The sequence below is a fragment of the Centroberyx affinis genome, unplaced genomic scaffold, assembly GCF_046629955.1.
Source record: "Centroberyx affinis isolate AG114_WGS23_722 - 3 ecotype Tasmania unplaced genomic scaffold, CSIRO-AGI_Caff_v1 ptg000063l_1, whole genome shotgun sequence".
Lineage (NCBI taxonomy): Eukaryota > Metazoa > Chordata > Actinopteri > Beryciformes > Berycidae > Centroberyx > Centroberyx affinis.
In genome coordinates, this window is record NW_027278774.1 from 394503 (window position 1) to 420090 (window position 25588).

The window sequence follows — 25588 nt, forward strand, 5'->3', positions numbered from 1 at the left end:
GTTTCAGAAGATCGCCCTTTAATGCCCGCGAATCAAGTTAATGCTGAGCTGGAATAACAAATAGAAAGATAGGGGGCCTACTGTAGAGTTTTATTGTAATAAATAGTAGGCCTTAAATTTCCTCATCACTTTGATATAATAGAGTATTTCGCATAGAATGTAAATGTCAAATGTTTTTTGACAACAATATAGAACAACAAAACGATTTTCTTTAGTTTAAAAACTCTTTGCAATTTTGAATAATACATACACCACTGAAGACCAAAAATTGTAATTATAATTGTAATTTTATTCTTAAATTTACTGATAGAGCTCTTGATACAAGAAGTAAAAAATATACAGCAGCTGAACATGATAAATAAAATAATAAATAAAACATGTTATAAACTGCATTAATTCACACAGAAAGATGAAAAAAGGCACTATTTCCACATGTAATTAGCGTGGCTGGGAAAACTACAAATTGTGCCCTATTGAAATGGGGGTGAAAATGAATCTACAGGGGGAGAGGAATAAGAAAATGTATAGATATTAAAAAACCTATTGTCATTGTATGTGGGATGCATACCATTTTGAAATGCATACCATGTGATATTTTAAGTAGGATGAGAACGAAAATGTAAAGCCCAATCACACATGTATTTTTTTTTTCCAAAAATAATTATATCCATGTAAGTTGAAAAAAAAATCTTTTATGTGCAACCTTAAAGATATGTTGGAAGGCTATTTGTCTGTGTGTGTATGTGTCTGTGTGTGTGTGTGTGTGTGTGTGTGTGTGTGAGAGAGAGAGAGAGAGAGAGAGAGAGAGAGAGAGAGAGAGAGACCAGTGAAATGACAGAGGACTAATCTCTGATGTGTTGTTCTGTTTTAGAATTCAGTATTTACTGATGTTAAACCATGCCAGTAAAGCTCTTTGATCTGATTTATTTCGATCATGTAGGCTACTGTTACACAAATAATCAAATATACAAACAAAACAATAATGATAAATGTTCGAAATATTGTCATGCTGCAGAGATGTCCTGGCCTACACATCATATTCTACAGACTTAAGAAAACATCTTTGTTTGCTACAGATCCCCGCAAATATCACACCATAATCATTTTCATACATTTTTCAATGAAAATAAGAATAATGATGTAAAAATTATCATTCTCTCTAATATCGCAAATTATATCGCAATTGCAATATCAGTCAAAATAATCACAATTAGATATTTTTTCAAAATCGTTCAGCCCTAGCCTAAATGTTAGTTTGTAGTGAAAGTACACGTCTGCAGGAGTGTTTTGACATAGAACTTGTGCTGTTACAATGAAAGGTAAACTGTACAGTGTCCACTTTATTCTACAAATGTAGTATGGCTGCCTTTGAGGGCCTGTCATGACTTTTTTTTTTTTTAAATAGCTTGAACCTAAATTTTAGTTTGTAGTGAAAGAACCGGTCTGTAGGAGTGTTTTGACATATAACTTGTGCACTTACAATGAAAGGTGACCTGTGTAGTGTTTAATCTGTGTAGCGTATGTAGTCCAAAACTGTTTAAATGTAGAGGGGAACCTTCAACTAAATGATTACAGCAATTCTTATCATGGAAAAACATTGTACAAATTGTATAGTTGCATTTTGTTGCTTAATTATTTGTTTTTTGTGCAAAAAGACGTTTTTTTTAGTCAACATTTGAGTGTTGTGGATTTCTAGAAATTACGCTTTTATTCTGAAAAAATGGCACCGGAAGTCTTATTCTTATTTCAGCTGGAGATGAGGAACACATCTATGCTAAAATAGAGCTTAACGCATAGGATTGGCGGAACACGAGCGACTTTGTTGATGTCAAGCGGTTAAAGTTGACGTTTATTAGATGAGAAACTTCACGTTGACAGAGACGAGGAAGAATCATGTTTGAAAATTTCAGAGAAAGACTTCAGACGGTTCAGCAGGATTTCACCACGGGGTAAGCCTGCTCTCTGACACTAATATTTATACTAGTAGGACGCTTACTACTGTAACATGTCTGCTTTCTGAAACTGTTAGGACTTGTTTACACCTGAGATATCTGATGATTTACTTCTCTTGCAAGTCTGCTTTCTGATACTTTCAGGGCCATTTATTTTCCACCTCAGAGATCTGACTATTTACTGTTTTAAGTGGCTAGCTAGCTAGTTGCAGCTTCTATTCCATGGTTAGCTATATTAGTTACTGCACGTAAATTCAGTTCACCCCTCCTGGACTAAAATTGATACATCAGTGCAGCTATAATGAATATGATATTGTTTTAACTATTTTTCAGTTTGTTAATGACAAAAACCATTAGGTCGCTGGTTAGCTAGTTAGATTGTTAGCCTGCTAACTAGCTGAATTATTGCTCTCAGCTGACAATCATGTGGTGAGAGAGAAAAAAGAGAGGGTCCACTTGTAATTTTCACCGGCGTACGCCGAAACTGGCCCGGGTAGGCGGAGTCGGCCGGATGACCCGCTTTAACCTGACGGCTGAGACCGGCGCTGACGTCGTCTATTGGCTGAGATACTGAACAGAGTTACTAAGAGAACCAGACAAAACACAAGCAAGCTGAGGTTCACATTTCTCTTGCAAGATGTGATTTAGCCTATCCTTGTGCCAACATGTTTTGTGTTTACATCACACAAAGCTGCTGAAATAAGGATTCTTGTTGACAAGCTTTCTGAAGTCCTTCTGTTACATGAGTAAAACATATTTTTCAGAGCAATACTGGATCATAGAGAAGAGAGAAATGCACTCTATCTACATTCAACTAGTGTGGCTAGGAAAGATCATTAGAATTTCAGATGACTTGCTTGACCTAAGTAATGACTTGACTCGTTTGACTTTTAGCAGGGACTCAACTTGACTTCATTGATTCTAAACACACTGTGACTTGGGACCTGACTCGGGACTTGAAGGTTGAGACTTGAGACTTGCTTGTGACTTGCACATGTGACTTACTCTCAACTCTGCCTTCAATGCTGCCTAACGGCCCTGCTCCACTACAGCCATCAGGCATCAGGCATTGCCATCAGCCGGCAGCCATCGAAGGTTCTGGTGAATCCATTGAAAAGTCAACACGATCTGTAGAGCAGGGAGAACGTTGCATTGGCAAACGTCACGCAACGCTGATAGTGGAGCTCTAACGTAAAGAAGAGCACTGAGCTCGAAACACGTTGCATATTCTGCATGGTTATAGCCGAAAGATGTTCACCGGCTCATGCGCTTTTGTTAATTTATGTACTTTTGAAGCTTTAATATTTTGGCTATTTTGACATTATTGATTTACCTTTTAACTTGAAAATTTCACCACAGTATCTCCTTATATCCCGCTGATGCCTATATTAAAAATGTTTCTATTTTGATTTTAGGTCATTAAGCTACATTAAAGGAATAGTTCACCCAAAAATGAAAATTCAGTCATTATCTACTCATCCAAATGCCAGCTGAAACTTGGGTAAAGTTTGTTAGTCCATACAACAGTCCCTGAGCAGAACTCCATAGAAGCCTTCTCCAAAACAACTGAAGTTGCTGGGGCCCTGTCTTCAGAGTTAAAAAAAATAATAACTGAAAATAACCAGAAAATGACTCAATACAGCTCGTCCCGCATATTCCAAGTCTCCTGAAGCCAAATGATTTCTTTCTTTCTTTCTTTCTTTCAGCATTAAGACCTTAGGGGACAAGTCTAAAGATTCCAAAGTCAAGAGAAGACCCAGGTGAGCAGAAACAGAGCATTTACAAGTGTATGTGTGTGTTCATTTGTAGTGTGTAGGTAATAAACACCATAAATTTTCCTCTGTGTTGGTCAGGTTTGAAGAAAACCTTCCTCAGTTTACTGCTGGATTGGAGCTTCTCAGCAGGTTACTGTACAAGCATATGCACACATGCACGCAGACACCCAGTGAATTTCAATGTCATACATACAACATGTCATACACACGTTTGTTGGCGTAAGTGTATGCTTATGTATTTGTATGGTGTGTGTGTGTGTGTGTGTGTGTGTGTGTGTAGGTATGAGGAGAGTTGGGTTCTGCTTCATAAAAGAGCTAAAGACTGTGCTCAGGCTGCAGAGGTAGGCTCAATACTGTTCTGTTCTATTCTGCTGTGTTAGGGATGCACCAGGGCCACTTCTTTATTGCCATTACTGACACAGAGTATACAACTTAGTATATTCTGATTAGGGGTGAGTGGTATACCAGCATTAACAATAGTTGGATATTGGATATGGACATTTGCATAGATGTCAATAATAACTAATGGATGCTAGTGGGCTAAACAAGCAAACTCTGCAACCACCAGCAATGTCTCATCAGTTCCCTCTATAGTTCATGCTTGACAAGTGGGCATGTGAATAGACCTGAGAAATGGCATAAAAATTACTTTTGAACTGGCAGAGCAACATAAGCGCTGAATGTAACAGATAAGTACAAACTAAATGCAGTGCATTTTTGTTGCAATGATAAATGGCTGAATTTGTGACATAAATCATTTTATTAGCTCTACTTCACTGTAAAAGAAAGTTTGACAAACAGCATATTTGAATATTGAATCTGTAATCATGACATGATTTTGATCAATGGGTCAGCTATTTCTAACCCTGATACTGGTATTAGGGTGGTGCATCCCTAATTTTGTACTATTCTAATCTCTTGTACTATTCTAATGTATTCTGATTTATTCTTTTGTTCTGTTTTTTTTTTTATTCCATTCTATGCTCAGGTTGTTGTTTTTAGCATTATCAACATCATCAGTTTTACCTACTGAGATGATACTTCTAAATTTTTATCAACCTTTGGCTTAACAGAATAGTCAGATATGAAACACATTGAATGAACAATTATTGAAGTTTTATCTGTAGATCCATACCTCTGTAGATTTAAAGTTAAACCTAATTTGTTTTCATCGTAGTATACATTTGGCAACCTTGAATCTTGAACACTACAGCGCCCCCTTCTGTCTGAATTGCATTAATTTTAGTTTGCATGTTTGAAATGCCTTTCCAGACAAGACTGCCAAGTTTGGTACTGATTGTAGAAATGCACTGCAGTAAGACCATAAAACCACACCCACTTTTATCAATCAGGACCAGTAGTATATGGTTTTAGAACATGTGTACTAAATTTAACGCAATTTCAATAATGTCTGGCGACCTCCAACTCCTCCCACCTCTAACTCCTTCTACCTCCAGCTCCTCCTCCTGCATGTCATTGGTCTTTCAATTTTTTTTCCATTTGTTTGGTCCACAGTCCTGGCCATAACTTACTGCTTAAACACGTCTGTAGTTTCTAGACTTTTCCAAACATACATTATTGGACATTGGACTTCAAACAATTGATAAAGATTACATTTTTGGTCATGAATTTTAATAGTTCCGAACAGTATCCAAGTTTATTCACATCACTGGTAAATAATAGTGAAAAATTACACTTTAACATTGTTCAGTGTTTAGCATTAGCAACTCTGAACTTCTGCTTTATCTCCCTACCACCTTCAAAATAAAAGTCTCATCTCCTCAAAAAACATTTATCGTAGCAGGTGGAGATTCTCAGCCATAAATGCAGAAAAAGATTTGAGCTTAATTTGCGATCATGCTTCAATCAGTTAACCAAAGACCATGGAATTTTATTCTGTAATAGTTCAATAAATATAATAATCTTACAGCCCAAGTATGCTGCATGGTTTTTAATTTAGAACAAGCTACAGAATTCAGTTGGCTTAAAAACAAAATACAATTTCGTAATACAATACAAATACGAGATACAAAAATAATTCACCACAAGAAAAACATATTCACCACGGCATTATTTTTCAATGAACACAGTGAACACAGCACATTTCAGATGATTTTTCAGAGCACCTAATGTAGATTGTTACAGACATCTTGAGAGTACAGACATCCCTTTGTTTTATTTCCCCACTTGAACACACCAAAGAGGAAGTTGGCAGACTGATTATGCACAGGTCTTTGGAGGACAAGATTGTGAGTTCAAGTCCTGATCTACTGTGATCGTTTTGAAGTTTCATGAAAAGTAAATCAACATTAATAATGATTGACAATGACAAAACACAAAGCAGGTATTTGACATCATCGGTCAATGGCAAAGTACCTGATTTGGCATCACTGATTGGGGTGTGGCGAGAGGTTTCATCCCACAGAGAGCAGTGCAGCAGCAGTTTTCTAGCCCATGTATTTTAATATTGATTCATTTGTTAATGCAGGGCTTAAAGACCTCTGGCAATGTGCCGGATTTCCGGCGTATGGACGTTTTAGATTCACCAACTATTCTTGAAAAAAAAACCCCAAAAAACTCACTCCTTGTGTGTTTTTTTTTTTTATGCGTTTTATCCAATCATGTTTAGTGAAGCAAAGCAATATTTTACAATTACCAATGGAATGCGAGTGAAGTTTTTATGTATCTAACAAACAGCGAGCTACTTTCTATCACCATGTAGCACTGATTCCGTGGTGTAGCACAGCTGAAATATGGAAAAGAAGTTTATGACAGCTGGTGAAGATACACGCGTCACTGAGACACGAGTAAAAAACAAACAGCGATAGACACGGATTGAATGAACCGGTGGAGACGGAAAATCGTTTGACACTTGGTGCGTCAAATTAAGCGAACCGGGTGTTTGTTCTGCACTGTGGGCTCAAAGATGCTGTACGGCACCAGCAGAAAGAAAGTGCTTTTTTGACATGAGGTAAATCCCAGAGACAACGCCGCTGTGCGCACACTCCGATATCTGACCACATTGCCGGGAGCGACAGTTTCAGCTGCCACTCCAGCAGCAATGATAGACTGGAACGTGATCTGACAATTTACAACCATCATTCAGCTTAAAATGTGGCATTGCTTTGACTGTTCTCGACGGAGACCCCCAGGGGTCACCTGGTAAGAAAAAAATAATTGATGCAGAAATCCATACGGGCACCGATTGGTAAACCGTGCACGGCTCCGTGCGCACATTAGTTTGGCTGGCTGTCAAATTTTGGTTATGAACACCATTAGGAGGACAGCACAAAGGCCCCACCAGAGAAGGCAAAACCCTGGACCATTGCTACAGCACCATCAAGGATGCATACCAGTGAACCATCCCTGCCCCACTTAGGAACTCTGACCATGCCCCCATCCACCTCATCGCCTCATACAGGCAAAAGATAAAAACTGCCAAGCCTGAGGTAAAATAAGTGAGAACATGGTCCGCTGAGGCCATAGAGGATCTGATGGACTGCTTGGACTCCACAGATTGGGACATTTTTAAAACTACAAATGATAATCTGGATGATTATGACGATGCAGTCTAACTGATATAAGAAAAAATGTCCCAATCTGTGGAGTCCTGCATCCCAACAAGGACTATGAACAGGTACAACAGCAAACCCTGGTTCTCTGCTGAGCTGGGGAAATTACGCTCCACCAGGGAAGAGGCTGAATGACCGGGAGGCATACAAAAGGGCCAAGTATGCACTCAACAAACACAAATACAGGGACAAACTGGGACAGCATTTCTCCACAAATGACTGTTCTTCCATCTGGAGGGGACTCCAGGCCATCACAAATTACAAAACAAACCCCTCAAATGCTGCAGCAGACCCCCCCCATACTCCCAAACCAGCTTAACAACTTTTACTCAAGATTTGAAAAACAAAGGACTTCCACTCCACCCCCCTTCCCCAGCCCAGCCACAGCCATTCTAAAACACTCTACCACTCAAAACCTCCATCATCATTCCAGTGCCCAAAAAACAGAAGATCTCTTGCCTGAATGAATACAGACCGGTCGCCTACCCCCCCCCCCCCCCCCCCCCCCCAGTCCACATACAGGGAGGAAACAAGCCGGCTGGTGTCATGATGTGGAGCCAACAGCAGCTGAACACATAAAACTGTGGAGAGGGTCATTGACATCAGAAGGAAGCCCACTACACTCCCTCCCTTGGAATTACATGGCACCACAGTTAGCAGAGCAGAGTCTTACAAATTCCTGGGAGCTGTCATCCAACAGGACCTCAAGTGGGACAGGAACATCACCAAATTTCCTTGTACATTGCACTTGCCGAATAAAAGTTTCTGATTCTGGCTTTTTGTGTCTCCAGGTGTCTTGTATACAAAATCAAAACCTTAGATATTGTCTACAGTGTTAATACTGTCTGTATTGTTGCAACTTCTGTAACTTACAACCGACCTCTTTCTCTCTTCTCTCCCACTATCTCCTTCCACTCCCTCTCTCCACCGGTCTATCTGTTTGCCAGGCAGTGGATGGGCAAGTAGTGATGCTGTCAGCACATTGGGACAGGAGGACAGCAGCACTGACACAACTACAGGAACAACTGCAAACGTTGCCGGGCTTTATCAGCGAACTCGACACTATCACAGCTAGGATAGGTACGGAGCCTGTATCATTATCCACAGCACAGGTGAAAAATAATAATAAATATAGCCGCAAGCGGTGATTGCAGGGTTGAAGCACACTTTGAAAAGGCGGACAGACAAAACATCACGGAATGTGGACATGGTAGAAAGACAGACACACAAGTTTTTTGAAGATTGGACACACAGTCTATTAGTTATGGCCAATTTTTTTTGTCAAATTTAACATTTAACTGTGGCTATATTGTTCATGGTACATTGTTCAAGTTATTCACAATGGCCAGACTTTCTATTGGAAAATATGTCCCCTGTTCTTGGCAGTTTATTACTTCAGAAAAAACAAGCCTGGATTTGAACCCACAATCTCCCACAAGCTGATGCTTTGTCTACTGAGCCAATCTGCTGTTTTGGTTTTACTGAGGAGAAAATAACTTAAGTGAGAAGTATTGTGATACTGCAGCCTGTGATTGAAAGTGCTAACCACTTAACTACATACAACTTTATAGTGCTCTCCATTAATGAATAAATCAGTACTAAATCACATGGGCTAGAAAATTGCTGCTCCACTGCTCTCTATGAAAAAAGTGATTTAAAAAAAAAATGAAAATGGCAAATTTAAAATCAACACCTTCCAAAGAATCTATGGGCACAATCATTTTCTCTCTACAACAAATGGTTCAGAAGTTATTGGCCAAAATGTAAAGTTGTTTGTTACAGCGCCACCATCTGGCCAATATGCGTGGGATACCTTGTCTGAGTAGTGGGGGGCCATAGGAGCCCACCTGTCAAATATGGTTGCTGTAGGACTTAGGGCTTCTGAGCTGCAGACACTTTTAGTGGAGAAATAGAAAGAAAGAAAGAAGAATTCCAGTACATACAAGGACCAGTACCATCCAGCACTACTTGCTTGGAGCCCCAAATATTTGCGTGGCAGTCATGTGCCACAGCAATTTCATTCCAACTCACAGACAAAGTGTTAGATGAATGTTGTTAATAATCTGTTTTTCATGTAAGATATCTTCTAGGTGAGAGAGCGGGTGTTGCATATTTCCATTGATAAGCAGTCTGTTATTGTTGGGACAGAGATCCATAGCTTTTGTACCTATGCAAAAGATGGTGAAGTAGAAGTGCAGTGTGTGATGTTAACGTGTCTTTGATTTCAGTCAAGAATGTATAGTTGTATACAGTATGTGGCTAGTTACACTTGAATGAGTAGCATTTGTAGCGAAAGGGAAAGTGCAAGGTATTGCGTACGTATCGCGATGTTATGTTGACACAAACAAAATTACTGTATTTTGTTCAAATCTCAACATATCGGCATTTGGCTTGGTAGATATCTTTAAAATTTGTATCTCACCAACCTGTAGAAATTCATATGCACTAATTACCTTGGACAGGGGTTACGTTTTGTGCCGTCTGTCTGTCTGTCTGTTAGCTGGATAACTCAAAAAGTTATGAATAGATTTGCATAAAACTTTGTGGAAAGTTTGGTCATGGGGCAAGGAAGAACTGATTCATTTTCACACCAATTGGCCAAAGCGGCAAAGGGGGGTGTGGCTTCTCATAAAAAGGCAGGTAACTTCAACATGCACACATTTTGTGTGTCATTTACACAATTAAGACTTAGAGGGGCTAATTCATAAAACTCTGCGGTAACAGAATAGCGGCACGCAAAATCTGCACGGTAATTTCCCCTGATTCATAAATTTACCACACCCATGAATACCGTGACAGAGCCACATTACCACTGTGTTATCGTCAGCTGTAGCCCAGGTGACAGCCAATCAAAACCAACATGTTAATTAAGCTTTACATATGTAACACCTGTCAATGGGCAGCAGAGACACGTTAGAATGGCAGATGAACCTCTTCCTCCTCAGTCACTCCTACTGCTGTAATTGCAATGTTGGCCATGATAAACCGAATGTTTATGATGTCACTTACTGAAATGATAAATTGGCCAGTGGTGATCGTGACCTGATGAAGACGTTGTAAGATAAATATATGGGAGCATTGGCAGAAGTGTGCAGCGTTCTCTTTCTTAAATACTTTAGCTCTACTACACTCCAGCACCTGCTAAAAAGTTTATTGGACGTGCGTATGGTCATCTTCTCTTTTTTATCATGATAAACTGAATCCCACAATTCCCACAACCCCAGAATTCTCTTTAGTACTATTGAACATCTTATCAGTGCTCCCATGACTGCAAATATCAAGCACTCCCCTGATGAATGTGAGAGTTTCATGTTTTTTTTCTTTGAGAAAGTTGTAAACATTAGAAATCACACTATTCCTTCTGACTATTATTTAGATTTGACCCACCATGTTTCCTCATCACTGAGTTGTTTTGAGCGCACATCTCCACTATCTCTGTTAGATATTGTGTCACATATGAACTCTACCTGCTTCCCTGACATCCTACCATCAAGGTTTTTAAAGAGATAATTGGAACCATCTGTCCTCATATCCTTTCCACCTGGCCACAGGCTCCGTTCCACCATATTTCAAACATGCACTGGTCCAGCCACTCCTTAAAAAGCCTAGCCTTGACCCATCTATCCTTACTAACTATCGACCCATCTCAAAACTCCCATTTCTGTCTGTCAAAAGTCTGAGAAAAAGTTGTTTACATTCAACTGACAAATTACATGAGTTGCAGTGAATTGTTTGAAAAATTCTAATCTGGTGTCAGATCGGGTCATAGCACTGAGACTGCTTTACTCAATATCTAAATGCTCTGATTCATTGGACTTAACATATTTGTGGCCAACAGTGTGTTAATGAGTTGCACCTTAGTCTGTCAGACAGCAGACTACTAGCTGCTTTCCGAACTATCCAAAGTCACCATCCCACCATCCAAAGTCACCATCCCAAGTAATCTAAAAATACAAGAAAATTACATTTTGTCTTTTCTTTGGCATAAATTGTTAAATAGGTGTATGGTATGATAGTTAGAATGAGGCAAAAAATGTTTTCAGTGTGACTTTAATGAAAGGTGCAGTAACATTGTTTTTGCCAGACAGCCAAGCGGGGCCAGCCAATACTCGTATTTGTGCCTGACTAACTGACTGACTCCCCATTGTTGAAACAAGCATGCACAACGTTCCCATTCATAGGCTCATCTGTAGCGCAACAATGGATCTAAATCAGTCTCTAATGTGCTTAATGTGCGCATCACATCATTTGTCATTTGGTGCTGCACAGACCAGTAGACCAGTATCACTGTATTCAATTTGACAGAGCCTCCCGTTGTGAAAACGAAAGTGATACGCAAACAACACAATTTGCTCCAAACTTGCATGTGTTAGTAACGTATTTGTAAACAGTGACACTTTTTAATCAGAGATGTATAAAACCGCTCATCTCTCAGACAGTTAACATGAGTGCAAAGACTGCCATATTGCCCCTGTTTACCATTGGATTTCACCGAAGCTGCTGTCACTGTAGGTAAGGACAAGTAATTAATGCTATAGAAATTTAGCATAATAGAAGCAACTTGTAACACGCCGACTTCTGAATATTTGCCTGATACTGCCCAATTTAAGTCTAGGGGCACCATTTTAAGGCTCTAGGACAAAGTCTTGTGCCCGAAAACAGGCAGTCTCGCATGAGTCTAATATATGTGTAGATTCAGAGCAATCCGTTTTCCGTGCCACATTTTATGCCACAGCACCTGTTTTAGGGCACAGGGCATTGCCCAAGATCCTGCAAATGGTGCTCTATGTCTTACTGCCTTTCAATAGGGAGGAAGCTTCTGGAACCTACATGATGGTCAAATGTTTCAGTTCCTGACAGAGAATGTTCCCCACAGCAGCATTCGTGGTCTGGCTTTTTACTTTTAACGTTCATTTCCTTTTTTACTTATACTTATTTCTTTTAAGTGTCTAAATTGTGTGTCTACAGCCCATTTGGAAGGTGACTTTGAGGAGATGGAGAGCAGACTGGTATACCTGGAGACTCTATGTTGCCAGTGTGAGCAGCAGAGATTTAAACAACATCAAATCAACCAACTGGAGAACTATAAGAAGAAGAAGAGGTATGTGACATACATAATATTATTAGTGTGCCTGCTTTGCAATGCAAAGGAGCACACTCATATTATTGCTCATACTTATTATTATTCTTCCTTGCAAAACTTCGGCGCGTAACTAGTCTCGCAGCGTAGCCGCGACACCCCTCAAAATACATCAAAACGTGCGCCTTGAACGGGAATCAAGTGCTATGACTTTTCTTAGAGATTGCACGTAAAGTTTTCGCACGAAGTGCGAAAACGTGCCATTTTCGGCCCATTGAAATGAATGGAGAATCGGAAAAAAAATCGCAGAAATTCATCAAACCGGCCCCTCTTTGGAGCCTCGCCACTTGGTCATACTTTGTCGCAGAAACATGATTAAAAGTTTTTTTTTTTTTAAAGATTTATTTTTGGCATTTTATGCTTTATTTGAGAGAGACACAGGAAGGTATGGGAGAGAGAGCGGGGGGAGGACATGCAGCAAAGGACCACGGGTCGGATTCGAACCCGGGTCGCTGCGGGAAGGCCTGAGCCAAATGGTACGCGCCCTACTTGGTGAGCCACCAGGGCGCCCCATGATTAAAAGTTTACATGGGTCACAAGACTTTGAACTCTGTTGGTCTAACGAAACTTTTCAATAGCTACTACGGTTTTTACACAATCGCAGTTTACGTTTTATACGATTTTTGGACAGTTTCAGATTTTATGATGGGTGTGTATTGCACGGAATGTTCAGACCTAGAGCACGTGATGTCATCACACACTCTAGCTCCACGCCTTCAAGTTTTATCAGAAATCTTCCAAACATTATCATCTTAGTCCCACAGCTTCCACTCTACAAGCAAGATTTATACACCAAATTGTAGGCATTTTTGTCCTCTCTCACCCAATGTTACTTCCATTGAAATAGGACCCACGGTTTTTGAATAAATCGCCCAAAAGGGCAGGTAGTGCTGTCCAACACTCCCATCCGCTTCAATGTAATTTGACCGCTCAAACCCAGAGTGAGAAGAAGAAAAGAAGGTGATTTATATTTTATCACAGCTCCTTTTTTTTAAAAATCATACAGACACATGTCATACATCAGTGTCACCAGTGAAGTCTTGGGACGCTCTAAGTGAAAAAACATTTTTGATGCGAGCTTTACTTTTCGAGATACAGGGATTTGTTCGAGGACAGTCTTGGCTTATTGTGAGAGCTAATGAAACATTAGTTCAAAGTTTCTCGCCTCAGTGTGCCTGCTTTGCAATGCAAAAGACACACTCATATTCTGTGTCATACTGTTTGTGTTTGTGTGTGTGCAAGGGATGGAGATGCGCACCAAGCAGCAGGCACACTGCAAATTTCCAGAAATTTTCTAGTTATTATTTATGGTTGCAAGCCTGTAGGACTGAATTCCTGTCATTTTTGTGTTGGTTTATTATTTCCAGGGTTTTTCCTGGCACAAAAAGAGGCTTAGGTGGTGCCTCAGTGCGACTGGTCTGGCTTTGTCAATGCAGCCAAATTAACCCCCAAACCACTGGATTCCTTGGGTCATTCCGCATTTAGCCGTATCACGCCCATTTCCGCCAGACTAGATTTTCCGCCATTTTGTCTGAAAGTGTTTTTTCGCTACTCCTCCTAGGCCGTTCATCCGATAGACACGAAACTTGGAGTGGAGCATCTTGGGACCGTCGTCTTTCAAACTTCCATTTGGATAATTGATTGCGATAATGGGTTGGCTTTTATCAACCGATTAAACTTTTAACGAAACATGCCCTAACACAAAATAAGGCTTAAGTCCTTGACTATTCATTTAATCAAGCTAAAATTTGTAACACATGTTGAGGAGTGTTGCTTGAGCACGCCCACAAAAGCATTTGGAGTTCCATCACTAGCGGGCACTATAGATGCAAAAAGTTTATATCTGAATGACTTAATTGACTGAATGGATTTTAATCAAAAACTTTGTACACATGGTCTAAGACTATGTCCAAGTTAATGTAATTGAACAATGGAGTGCACTAATACAGTTAAAATACTAAATAAAATACTATAGGCTTTAAAGAGCCTATAGATTGGACATGACTTCGCCCTCCTTATTTGTGCTCCCTCTATTTTCACCAGTGGACTCACTAGCCTAATGGTTAATGCATAGGTCTGCAATGCAAAAGATTGTGGGTTCAAATCCCGTGGGTAACACTGTCGCCTCACATCACTCAGTTTGTGATAACTAAGCGTAATGTCTTAAGTTTCTCATTTTTGGACAAATGACCATATTGTGCTTGGACCCCGTCCGTTGCCGCTTGCGGATATATTTATTTATTATTATTATTATTTTTTTTATTATGTTCATGATTTTTATGAACTTAACACTGATGTGTGTATGTGATGTTTGACTGATATGCAATGTAATTGTTGTAGCCTAATGTGGTATATGTGATATATGTGCCTATATGTGTATTTAATATGTTGTTTAATTTAGAGTGCAATGGAATGGAATGACAGCATCTTTTTTATGGTCCAAGACAAATTTCTCCATGGAGACCAATAAAAAATCTAATCTAATCTAATCAAATCTACATCACCCAGAGCTATCTTTAACAGCGATAAAGTGTTTTAGGATTCCTGTAACATGAATAACACCTTAACGACATTTAATGGACATTACCTGGGTTACTCTGGCATGGAAACGTAGCCAGTGCTTCTAACATCATGAAAATAGACAGTGACATTATGGTAACATTGTTTGTGTTTTAACAGGAGAGAGCTGGAGGCCCTGAAAGGTGAGCTGCCACACTGTCATCAAGCCTACTGCTGTACAACACCCTTCCTACTTTACAACACAAACATTCTTACTACTTCACAAGACAAACATCTTGATTACTGTACAATACAAACACTCTTACTCCTTTACAGTGCAAACACTCACAAATCTTCAATACACTGTGACTACTTTACAACACAATCTCCCTACATAACAGCACAAACACCCAGACTACAACACTACAGCACAAACATTAAAAAAAAAAAAAATTAGTACACTTACTACTACACTATACATCAGTACAGTACTACTTCAATAACAAACACTGATTATTCTATTGGACAGCCTGACTACAACACACACTTACTACTTAATAACACAAACTATTTTACACAAACTCTTACTGCTTTTCAACACACTCTGAGCACTTTACCAAACAGCCTTACTACAACACAAACACTAGTTGACAACATGAACACTTACACTTGACACTTTGACTAACACTTGTTACTTTACAACACAGACTCTGATTACAGCACAAACGCTGACTATTTTACAACAAACACTCAGAATACTCTACATAATAAACTGACGACAACACAAACACTGACTACTTTACAACACAAACACTTTTACGTAATGTAATAATATTGTAATAATATTGATCAATATGTAATTACTGCTAAGAATCAGTGACAAATCTGAAGCTATGCTTATGGTACATAGTAGTAACACATTCCTGGTGACTCAAAATGAATTAATGGTTTGTTTGACACCAAACATTGCAATGTTATGTACATTATACATTAAATTATTATATGAGTGTAAAAAGGCATGTTCCACACTTTGTGGAATTGTCAATTGGAATTGTCTGTTATTTGGTACATTTTGAGAGTGCAGTGGAGTTGAGGACAGTGGAGCCACAGAACTCACCACTGACTGTAGCAGGGTGACTCCACCATGACAGAGGGAGGTCGAGTCACTTACAGTGCTATTGCAATTTCCATCCCCATGCCATATGGCGTTGATAGGTTGTAGATAACTCATTTGAATATCTAGTGACACCCTGACTAATTGTGTTATTAATGGTATACTGTGAAATACTAAAGAGTTTGTAAAGTACTGTATAATGTTGTTTTTTTTCCTGGTTCTAGTGGAGCTGGACTCTGAACATGCCCAGAAGGTGGCTGAGCTGGAGCAGGCCACGCAGCAGAAACTTAAGGAACAACAGAAAATCTATGAAGAAGCTTTTAACCAAGACATGGAACAATATCTATCTACCGGATACCTACAACTCAGAGGTAACTAACTTAGACTAAACTAATTCATAGCTAAACTAAATAACAGTGTTCTAAATGCCATTAAAAACAGTTTTACAAACAAGATAAAAACTAAAAGCCAATAATCTTATTGGCTTTTAGTTCAATCAACAAAAAGACCAGGCATTTTTATGGCACAGTTGCGTTATATTTTATGGCAGTTACATTATAGCTACAAGCAGCAATATGGCAACCAGGCTCGGTCTAGCCATTTAGTAGTTTATATGGAACATTTTCTGTGCCACATTCTAACTATAAATTCTGCTTCATGTCATGCATATTTTGATGGGCTATTCCAACTGGACTACTGACGATACAGATAAACGTTTTTCATTCATATCCAAGCATTATATAACATTTGCCATATTTTTGAGTCATCAAAGCTAGCCAATGCATTCGAAGAGTGTAAGTTTTTGTTATTAGATGTTCACATAATTTATTGTTGGATTGTGGCACAAGGAGAGAAAATAAATTATATAAAAAAACATTTAAAAAAATCATTTTTTAGTATTCATTCAGAATTCTTTTTAAGCCTATATAAAATCTAAAACAATGGCAAAACAGTTTAGTCAGGGGAGAGAAAGAAGTAAGAAGAGAATGATGTAGTGTGTATTAAACCTTTAAAAAATTCAAGAAAAATTCCCATGCATACTTACTATTTTTTTCCCATTCATTTCTATAATTAAATTAACATTGTCTGACAAAAAATTGGGAAAATACTACCTTATTTATTAAGAAAAATGCATAAAGTACCATTTACAGTAAAACATTTCAATGCACTGTGGGCTCTATTTTTGATGTATCAAAAGTCAAAATGTATCATTTATCAGGGACAGTCAGAAAAATCAAATACTCTAAAAAAATGTTTTTAACCCATTTAAGCCTACTGCCAAAGGGTATAGTTGTCAATTCTCATTAATACACTTTTTTTTTTTTTTTGCTTTAAATGTTTTTTTATTGTGATAGCCTGCAAGAAAACAAAGAAATAATAATACAGTACCACCAAATGTTGCATGCTACCTCAGAGTTGACCTGTGCACATATGTACCAAATTTGTTTGGTGGTGGTTGGTGAAGAATGGACAAAATTTGTAGGAGGAGTAGCGAAAAAACAGTTTTGGACAAAATTCAAAATGGCGGAAAATCTAGTTAGGCAGGAATGGGCAAAATGAACCCAAGAATCCAGGGAAAGTGGAATTTACTTCCTCACTTATTTCCTGTCACATGATGTTCTTCCTGGCGGTACTTCCTGATGGCATGGCAGTGGCAAAACCTCCCAAAAAAAGGTCATTTTCATATAATCATGATAGCTTAATTTTTAACATATAATATGGTGCCAGAGACGGAGCAGAATGCATACAATACTGATGACATGGCATGCGATTTTGGGCAACATCTAGAACCTCCCACTTACAAATAGTTATTTTGACTAATAGGAATGGGATGATCTGCTTATCTCACAATACAATTCAGTAGGCGATATGGGTTCAGGATTCAATACAACCATGATACAATGTGATTAATAAAAGTTCAGTGACAACAAAATCTGACTGTGCAGACCACAAATCTTTCTAGCGATGGCATTGGCTTGCTAGAATGTAAAGAACAATTTAAAAATGTCTTTATAAAGTGCAAACAATATAATTTCAACAGAGAACTTGTGAAACTGTGATGGGCAAGCTATCTGATTTGTAAATTAATTGTTCAAAAGAGTTAAAACTCCATATATTCTAGAATATATGCATTTTGAAGATTTTTTACGTTCAGAAGAACATAAACATACATACATAATAAAGGATTTTTCTGGTGTTGTTAGTCAGTGTTCTTGCACTTTTATACCAAATGCACTTCTGAATAAACATTGATCTATTAAAAGCAATTAAGTTCAATGAAATCCCACTATTTTCCTCTATAATGCAGTTTTTACTTTAAAGAGGTACTTATAAGGTTTATGCCCACCAGCAACTATAGTTGCCATATGTTTAAACAAGATTTTCTTGGAAATAAAGAAAAACTTGGAGAAAATAACATGCAGAACATGTTCATATGGGATGCTATCAACATGGCTATATATTATATTGTGTCACAAATGGGTTAAGTAGTGATTTAGCAGGTGACACTAATACTACTACCATTACTACCACTACAACAACAACTGCTACTACTACTACACTACTATACTAATTGTAATTTGTGTGTGTCTGTGTGTAGAGCCAACAGGAGGTCAGGTGTGTGTTCTGGATCAGTTGACAGTGACTGACATGTCAGACCAAGAGGCGTTGGATGATTTTCTCAACTCCACGGGTGATGACATCAGTGCTGCCTCATCACTGACCTCAGGTAAGCCCCTCCTCTGCCAACGTATAGACTGAAGGAAACTCAAGACAGAATTTGGAAAAATACTTTATGTAGTTATAAATAAAGGAATACTGTGCATTTAGGGAAACTAGCACATTTGGTCAATGACTGAGAACAACTTAATTCCAGTGCTCCATGCTAACACTTTGTCGGGTGATACTCGGCACCAAGCTAACACTTTCGCATACATTATGTTGAGTTATAGTCAGCTTCATGCTAACTCTTGAGCATACACTATGTTGAGTGATAGTACGCTCCATGCTAACACTTTAGCATACACTATGTTGGGTTTGAATTAATTTTGTCCACTTACTATAATCAAAGACATTTAGGATCAAAAACCAAAAAGGGAATTACTGCAACCCAAAACTATGAACACTGTAAAATATGACGGAGTGCTGAAGGCACTTTGTAAGGCAAAGAAATTAGATTTGCATCCAAAAATACAGGCTTTGCAAAATAAATTTTAATTTTTAATTTGAAACCGTGCATGTTCATTACTTCAATCTCCCTCAGATTGCAATTTAATTCCTCATGCAACCGCATGCCATGATGCTGCAGCCTATGACTTAAAGGTTTTAGAACTGTAATAGATCCCCCCATAAATCAATTTCATCATGGCTTTACAAACATCATCTTGAGAGTATTCACAGTATTTTTCATTAGTTTATGAAGACAAATCAATCTATATTGAACATGTAATAATAATAATAACAATAATAATAATATAGCCGCAAGCGGTGATTGCGGGGTCCAAGCACAATTTGATAAGACAGACAGATAGAAAATACATTACAGAAGGTAGAAAGACACACACAAAAACTGACATGTTGTGAATATCGAACATGCAGTATAACACCGGCTTTTGTGTTGGCCTGTGACTTCTGTCAAGTTAATCTTTCCATTGCAACCACATTGCTGGAGTTGTTCACAACGGCCAGACTTTCTATTATTTGTCCTGATGACTAATGACTTTGGAAAGGACAAGTCTGGATTTGAACCCACAACCTTCCACATGAAAGGCTGATACTTTACCTACTGAGCCAAAGGACTGTTATAGGTTTAGTGAGGAGAAACTAAAGGGAGAAGTTTTGAAGTTTTTATGAAACTTCAAAATGGTCACAGTTCATCAGGGGCTTGAACTCACAACCTTGTGGTCCAAAGACCTGAGCTTTACCACTCTGCCAACTTCCACTTTGGTGTGTGCCACAGTGAGGAAACAAAACAAAGCGACAAGTGATAGGTCACAGGTGCTAGTCCAACCCATATTGAAAGCCTCAGAAAGAATATTATAACTGTACTAGGGCACCACATTAATCAATTTAGATTGATCAAACTATCTTGAACATATCACATTGTCAATTTATCAAACTATTTGCAGCTGCACATTTCCATCTATTGTGCATTCAGTTTTCAAGATATCATTATAATTTTTGGGCTGTTTACTAATTAAGGTATGGCGAAAATCATGTTTTTTTTCCTGTAACGTACAGTTTAGGAGGACAACACTGTGGGATCACAGTCAGTTTTTGCTATAAACAGAGGGGGGCGACGTCAGAATCGGGGGTAGGTAGCAGTGTACGAAAGATTTATCTCACTTCACCCGACATGTCCTGAAAATTTCAGCTCTCTTAGACATATGGCTGATTTTTTATGAATTTTTGAAGTTGTGACTTTAATACCAATGAAGATTTGGTTATTATGCAATAAGCTACGCCCACTTTCATCAATAATGACAAGATTTCATGGATCAACTTGGACATCATCCTAGAACATGTAAAAAATTTCACAAAAATCTATGCAGTCAATTACGAGATATTAACTTTTTGCATTTGTAGCGCCCACTAGTGGTACAGCTCAAAATGTTTTTGTGGGTGTGTTCACGCAACACTTCTCAACATGTGTTTAAAATTTTGGCTTGATTAGATGAATGGTTAATGAGTTATGGCCAATTTAGTGTTATGGCGTGTTTTGTTAAATGTTTATTGGTCAATAAAAGCCAAACCATTGCCAAACCATTCATGTGAATTGGATGAACGGCCTAGGAGGAGTTGTGGAAAAAAGTGTTTCTTACATAATTCAAAATGGCGGACAATGCAATATGGTGGACTTTGAAAGTGATATATGGGTTGGACTCGGCACATTCCAAAGACTCTAGGAACACGAGAATTTTCTGTCTATGACACATGGTTCAGAAGTTATTGGCCAAAACATAAAGTTGCTTGTTGTAGCGCCACCATCTGGCCAATGTGCATAGGCTGCTTTGCCTGAGTAGTGGTGGGCCATAGGAGCCCACCTGCCAAATATGGTTGCTGTAGGACTTACGGTTTCTGAGCTGCAGATACTTTTAGTGGAGAAAAAGAAAGAAAGAAGAAAGAAAGAACAATTCCAGCAAATACAATAGGGTTCCAGCACTACGTGCTTGGACCCCTAATTATAACCTTTATTTGTATGGCACCAAAGTGCTTTACATCAATGGAAGAAAATACACACACACACATATACATATATATATATATATATATAGTGTGTATATATATATATAAAAACGAGCAAAATGCATTGCATTAAAAGAAGTAAAAATAGAAAGATAATATGCAAATAAAACAAAATAGACAAAGTGAATTGCCTGCCTCTCTTAATATTCTTTGGTAGGGTGTTCCACAATTTAGGAGCATTAGGAGCAGGAAAAAAAAAACAACAACTCACGGGGTGATACACTCAAAGTAGGCCCAGAACGGAAACCAGGTCTCATAGAAACGTTCAGGTTTTCCACGAGAGCTGAATTTAAGTTTCTCTAGTTTAAGGCCTCCTAATAAGTCTCTGACCCAATGATTATAAGAGGGCAAAAAATGTAAGGGGGAAACATGGTATTTTGAGAGATTGGACCAGATATGGAAAGATGTTTCAAGTTAAGGGCTAATCGGAATTGATTCCAGATCTTGAGTGATTGTTTTACCACTGGGTTGTCGCCACATTTTCTTAAAGGAAATGGAAGAGAGCAACATAGTAAAGACGACAGAGCGGTAGGTTTGCATGATTCTGACTGTAGCTGGACCCAGAGAGGAATTGTATGCGCTTGATCTGGTGGTATCCAGTGTAGAAGGCCTCTGAAATTCGCTGTCCAGTAATATATTTGGAAATTTGGTAGTGCTAGACCTCCCAAGTGTTTGGATCTTTGTAAATGGTTCTTACCAATGCATGGTACTATACCATCCCAAATACAAGACAGAAAAGTTTGTTCAATTGAAGTGAAAAATGACTTTGTTATAAAAACAGGTAAACATTGGAAAAAATACAAGAACTTCGGGAGCACATTCATTTTTATAACATTAACCTGACCAATGAGTGAAAGAGGTAGAGTCTTCCAATATATAAAACATTGCTTGAGGCTATCAACTAGACCAGCAATGTTTGCCTTGAATAAGTCTGAGTATTTTTGTGTTACTTTTACTCCTAGATATGTAAACTGGTCACAGACCACTCTGAACTGGAAGTGTGAAAATGAGCTATTCAAAGCAACGTTGTTTACCGTAAACAGTTCACTTTTCCCCACATTTAACTTGACACTTTGCCAAAAGCTTCCATAACAGATATAGCCTTGAGCAGAGAGACATTTAGATTGGATGTAAACAAAAGAAGATCATCAGCATACAAAGACAGTTTCAGTTTAAGAGTAGCACGAGAAATACCCTGAATATCATTGTTAGCCCATAATGCTATGGCAAGAGGCTCGACCGCTAGAGCAAACAATAGGGGTGACAAAGGGCATCCTTGTCTTGTGCCATGCTCTAGAGGGAAATACTCAGAAGATATGTTATTTGAGTGCGCTGAAGCCATTGGGGATAGACATCGGGTCTTAATCCATGTCACAAATTTGGGGCCAAATCCGAATCTTTGAAAGGTGTCTGTCAAATAATCCCACTCAACATGATCAAATGCCTTCTCTGCATCAAAAGATACAACTACCTCAGGACGCTTTGATGCAGGGGAGTACAGCACATTGAGGAGCCGTCTGATGTTGAAAAAGGAATGTCTATTTCTAATAAATCCTGTTTGGTCAGGATGTATTATCACTATAATTTAGAATTAGAAAAAGGTCTATGACCGAAACGTCACAACAAACTGAGATTTGTAAGTAGATGTGCGGGAGCCTCATATATTTAAGTTTCCCAATTGAAACAAATGAGTAAATGATGATACCCACTCACTATAAACTCACTATAGAGTACCATAGACATGCTAAATCCCTATAGTAATATGATAGGAGGAATATTATGATTTTTCACTGTGTTTTTAGGCTGTTTTTTAGCCTACATTTTTTCCCCAACATACAATTAGCCTATCATTACTTAGGCCTAATATTGTTCTGTACTTGATCGAAGTTGATCCAGTCCACAAAATTTTGCACACAGCATATGTGGATGTCCTATATTGTGAATATTACACCAATTTTTGATTGTCCTAGCCATTTAGCTGTGAAACACAACCAAAATTTACCGTAAAAACATTGTGTAATTCCTAAATGCTTGATGCTAGAGCAATCAGATTCCACATAAATATATTAGGTAGGCCCAGAAATGTCAGACCACATTTGGTCATGCTCCGTCCCGTCACCATCAGGCCAACCCTGCAGTAGCACCTATTTTTTTATTTGTCCTACAAAGTTGCCATAAAGAAAATTAATATTTCAACTGCCTACATTATCTTTGTACATACTTGTAACCATTAGACGGTGACACACATAAGTTGACAGCGAAGACACAAACAGGAAGGTTGCATAATTCCTCAGCACCTAAATGTTTGGGCAACCAAACTTAATCTAAATGTTCGTGAAGGGCTTAGAAGTATGTCAGTCCACATATGGTTATGCTCTATAGCTTTACCATAAGGCCAGAATTGGCATTTTTTCAGAAGGCAATATATCAGGCAACATTTCACCTGCACCTAAATATTATTCTTATTCTTCTTCTTAATATTATTTTAATTCTTATTATTCCCCTGGCTGCAAGATAAGGATCAGTCAAGGTTAAGATGACCTTTCATAGTTTAGGTATAAAACCTGCATAGCTTTTATATACAACAATACACCCTCAGTATTCTATTCACAAACATTTTGTCATTGTTCTAACCAACTGTCTAATATTCTGTTATTGTCACGCTAGGTCCTGACTGCTGCTGCCCTGACTCTCTAAGTTAGCTGTTAAGTTAACATTCAGTTACATTGTTGTTATTGGTTTCACTTTTATTTACCCATTGAATAAAAGTAATATTGTGGTTGCTCTTCTAGGTCCAAACCGTGAATTCTTGTCCTCTGACTCTCTGAGTCAGCTAACTAAATAATTAAACTGAACTCAAGTGACTGTAATTGTTCTTTCAATTCCACAACAAAGTGTTGGTGCGCTGTTTCTTCATTAGTTAACTCTAACCCTAGTTAGGTAGTTGGTTAACTCAGATGTTGTGTCCTCTCTAACAGGTCCAGACCTTGAGTCCTGGTCTTCTGAATCTCTGAGAAGCTCAACAAGCCAAGCCCCTCCCACAAACAACCAGCCAGCCAACCAGGGTGCAGCAAGGGGGCACGAGGATGAGGTGGCGAGCGAGGAGAGTGATGAGCCTCTGGTCCAATCAGACGAGGAGGATGTTCAAATAGATATGTCATTGGTTGTTCTACCAGAGGTTGGTCCAATGAGAAGCTCTGATGAGAGCGACTCCGCAGGGGACTTGCCCTCTGGGTAGCCTAGCAACCTGCCTAACAACCTGCCCCTATTATCTCCCTAATTACAGGGTAACAACTACCCTCTGTCAGCCTTTGGTAATGTAACAGCTACCCACTATCACCCGAGTAATGTAATAACTACCCACTATTACCCCTGCTACATGTAACGGTTACCCCCTCTATACCCTGCTGGGCACTGTAACCTAGCCTTTTCTTTTACTTGATGTCACAGCCCCCATCTCCGGCCATCTTGAAATAGTGCTCTAGTGATGGCCAATTTCATCTCTCATCTTTGGTTTAAACGGTGCTATGCCAGATTTAATGTAAAGATCCAGCTGACTTATCAGTGTTATTCACAAAGTTGGGCTGCAACAAAGAAGAGCATCCCGTGCCCCCCTAATTGAGACGCTGGAGATTCACCCATTTTACCCAAATTAAATTCTTGTGTTGGTCACTGGCACACAATCTGCTCCACATTGGAAGTGACAACTCACCAAGAAATCTTAGATCTTTTGCCTCTCTTGTCCCTTTTGTACCTTTTGGTATCCTCAAAATTAAAAGAATTTCCTTTTCGCTGTCATTTGGGGCCACAAAAATGTCCTAGTGCAGCTTTAATACTACTTGGAAATAAAATGGCACAAGTGATAGCCCATACCTGTACCAACTATTGCCGCACTCTACCCTGAGCAGTGAGACCAGACGAATTAACACCTACTCCTTCTTTTCCCCCTGGGCAATGTAACATATGGAACTGCATTATGGCCAACAATAGAGAAATCTGAATGTACTGGACAGCTTCCAGTGTATGACTGATAGTTAGAAAAAAAAGAGAATACAAAGAGAATACAATCAATCCTGCTTTCCTGTTCTACCTTCAGCCCTGGACAAACAGTTGAGAATGACGGTGAAGGTCAGACCACCTCCAAACTGGCAATCAAACAATTCTTATCATTCAGATATTGTATGTCTATCTTTAAACATGTCTCTCTATCAGCATGTCTGTTTGCCTATTTGTCTGACAGCAAGATCATGTCTGTCTTTCTGTCACCCTGTCTACATGATAAATAAATCAAT

General features: G+C 38.7%; 1 protein-coding gene across 1 annotated transcript; it reads left to right on the forward strand.

Moving 5' to 3' along the window:
* The first annotated feature begins 1753 nt into the window (after nucleotides 1-1753).
* dtnbp1a (dystrobrevin binding protein 1a) lies at nucleotides 1754-25588 on the forward strand. The gene is made up of 10 exons (XM_071520179.1): nucleotides 1754-1949; nucleotides 3659-3712; nucleotides 3806-3856; nucleotides 4008-4068; nucleotides 8247-8379; nucleotides 12268-12400; nucleotides 15119-15141; nucleotides 16277-16423; nucleotides 18652-18780; nucleotides 24275-25588. Exons 1-10 carry the CDS (start codon nucleotides 1894-1896, stop codon nucleotides 24532-24534), a joined length of 1047 nt encoding a protein of 348 aa, XP_071376280.1. The 5' UTR covers nucleotides 1754-1893; the 3' UTR covers nucleotides 24535-25588.

What these genes read in the sequence shown, in the direction of transcription:
- dtnbp1a (XM_071520179.1), top strand. Translation starts at nt 1,894, where the DNA reads ATGTTTGAAAATTTCAGAGAAAGACTTCAGACGGTTCAGCAGGATTTC. An exon ending in GGATTGGAGCTTCTCAGCAG is followed by an intron (nt 3,857 to 4,007) that starts GTTACTGTACAA and finishes GTGTGTGTGTAG; the next exon opens with GTATGAGGAGAGTTGGGTTC. An exon ending in TGCCTCATCACTGACCTCAG is followed by an intron (nt 18,781 to 24,274) that starts GTAAGCCCCTCC and finishes CCTCTCTAACAG; the next exon opens with GTCCAGACCTTGAGTCCTGG.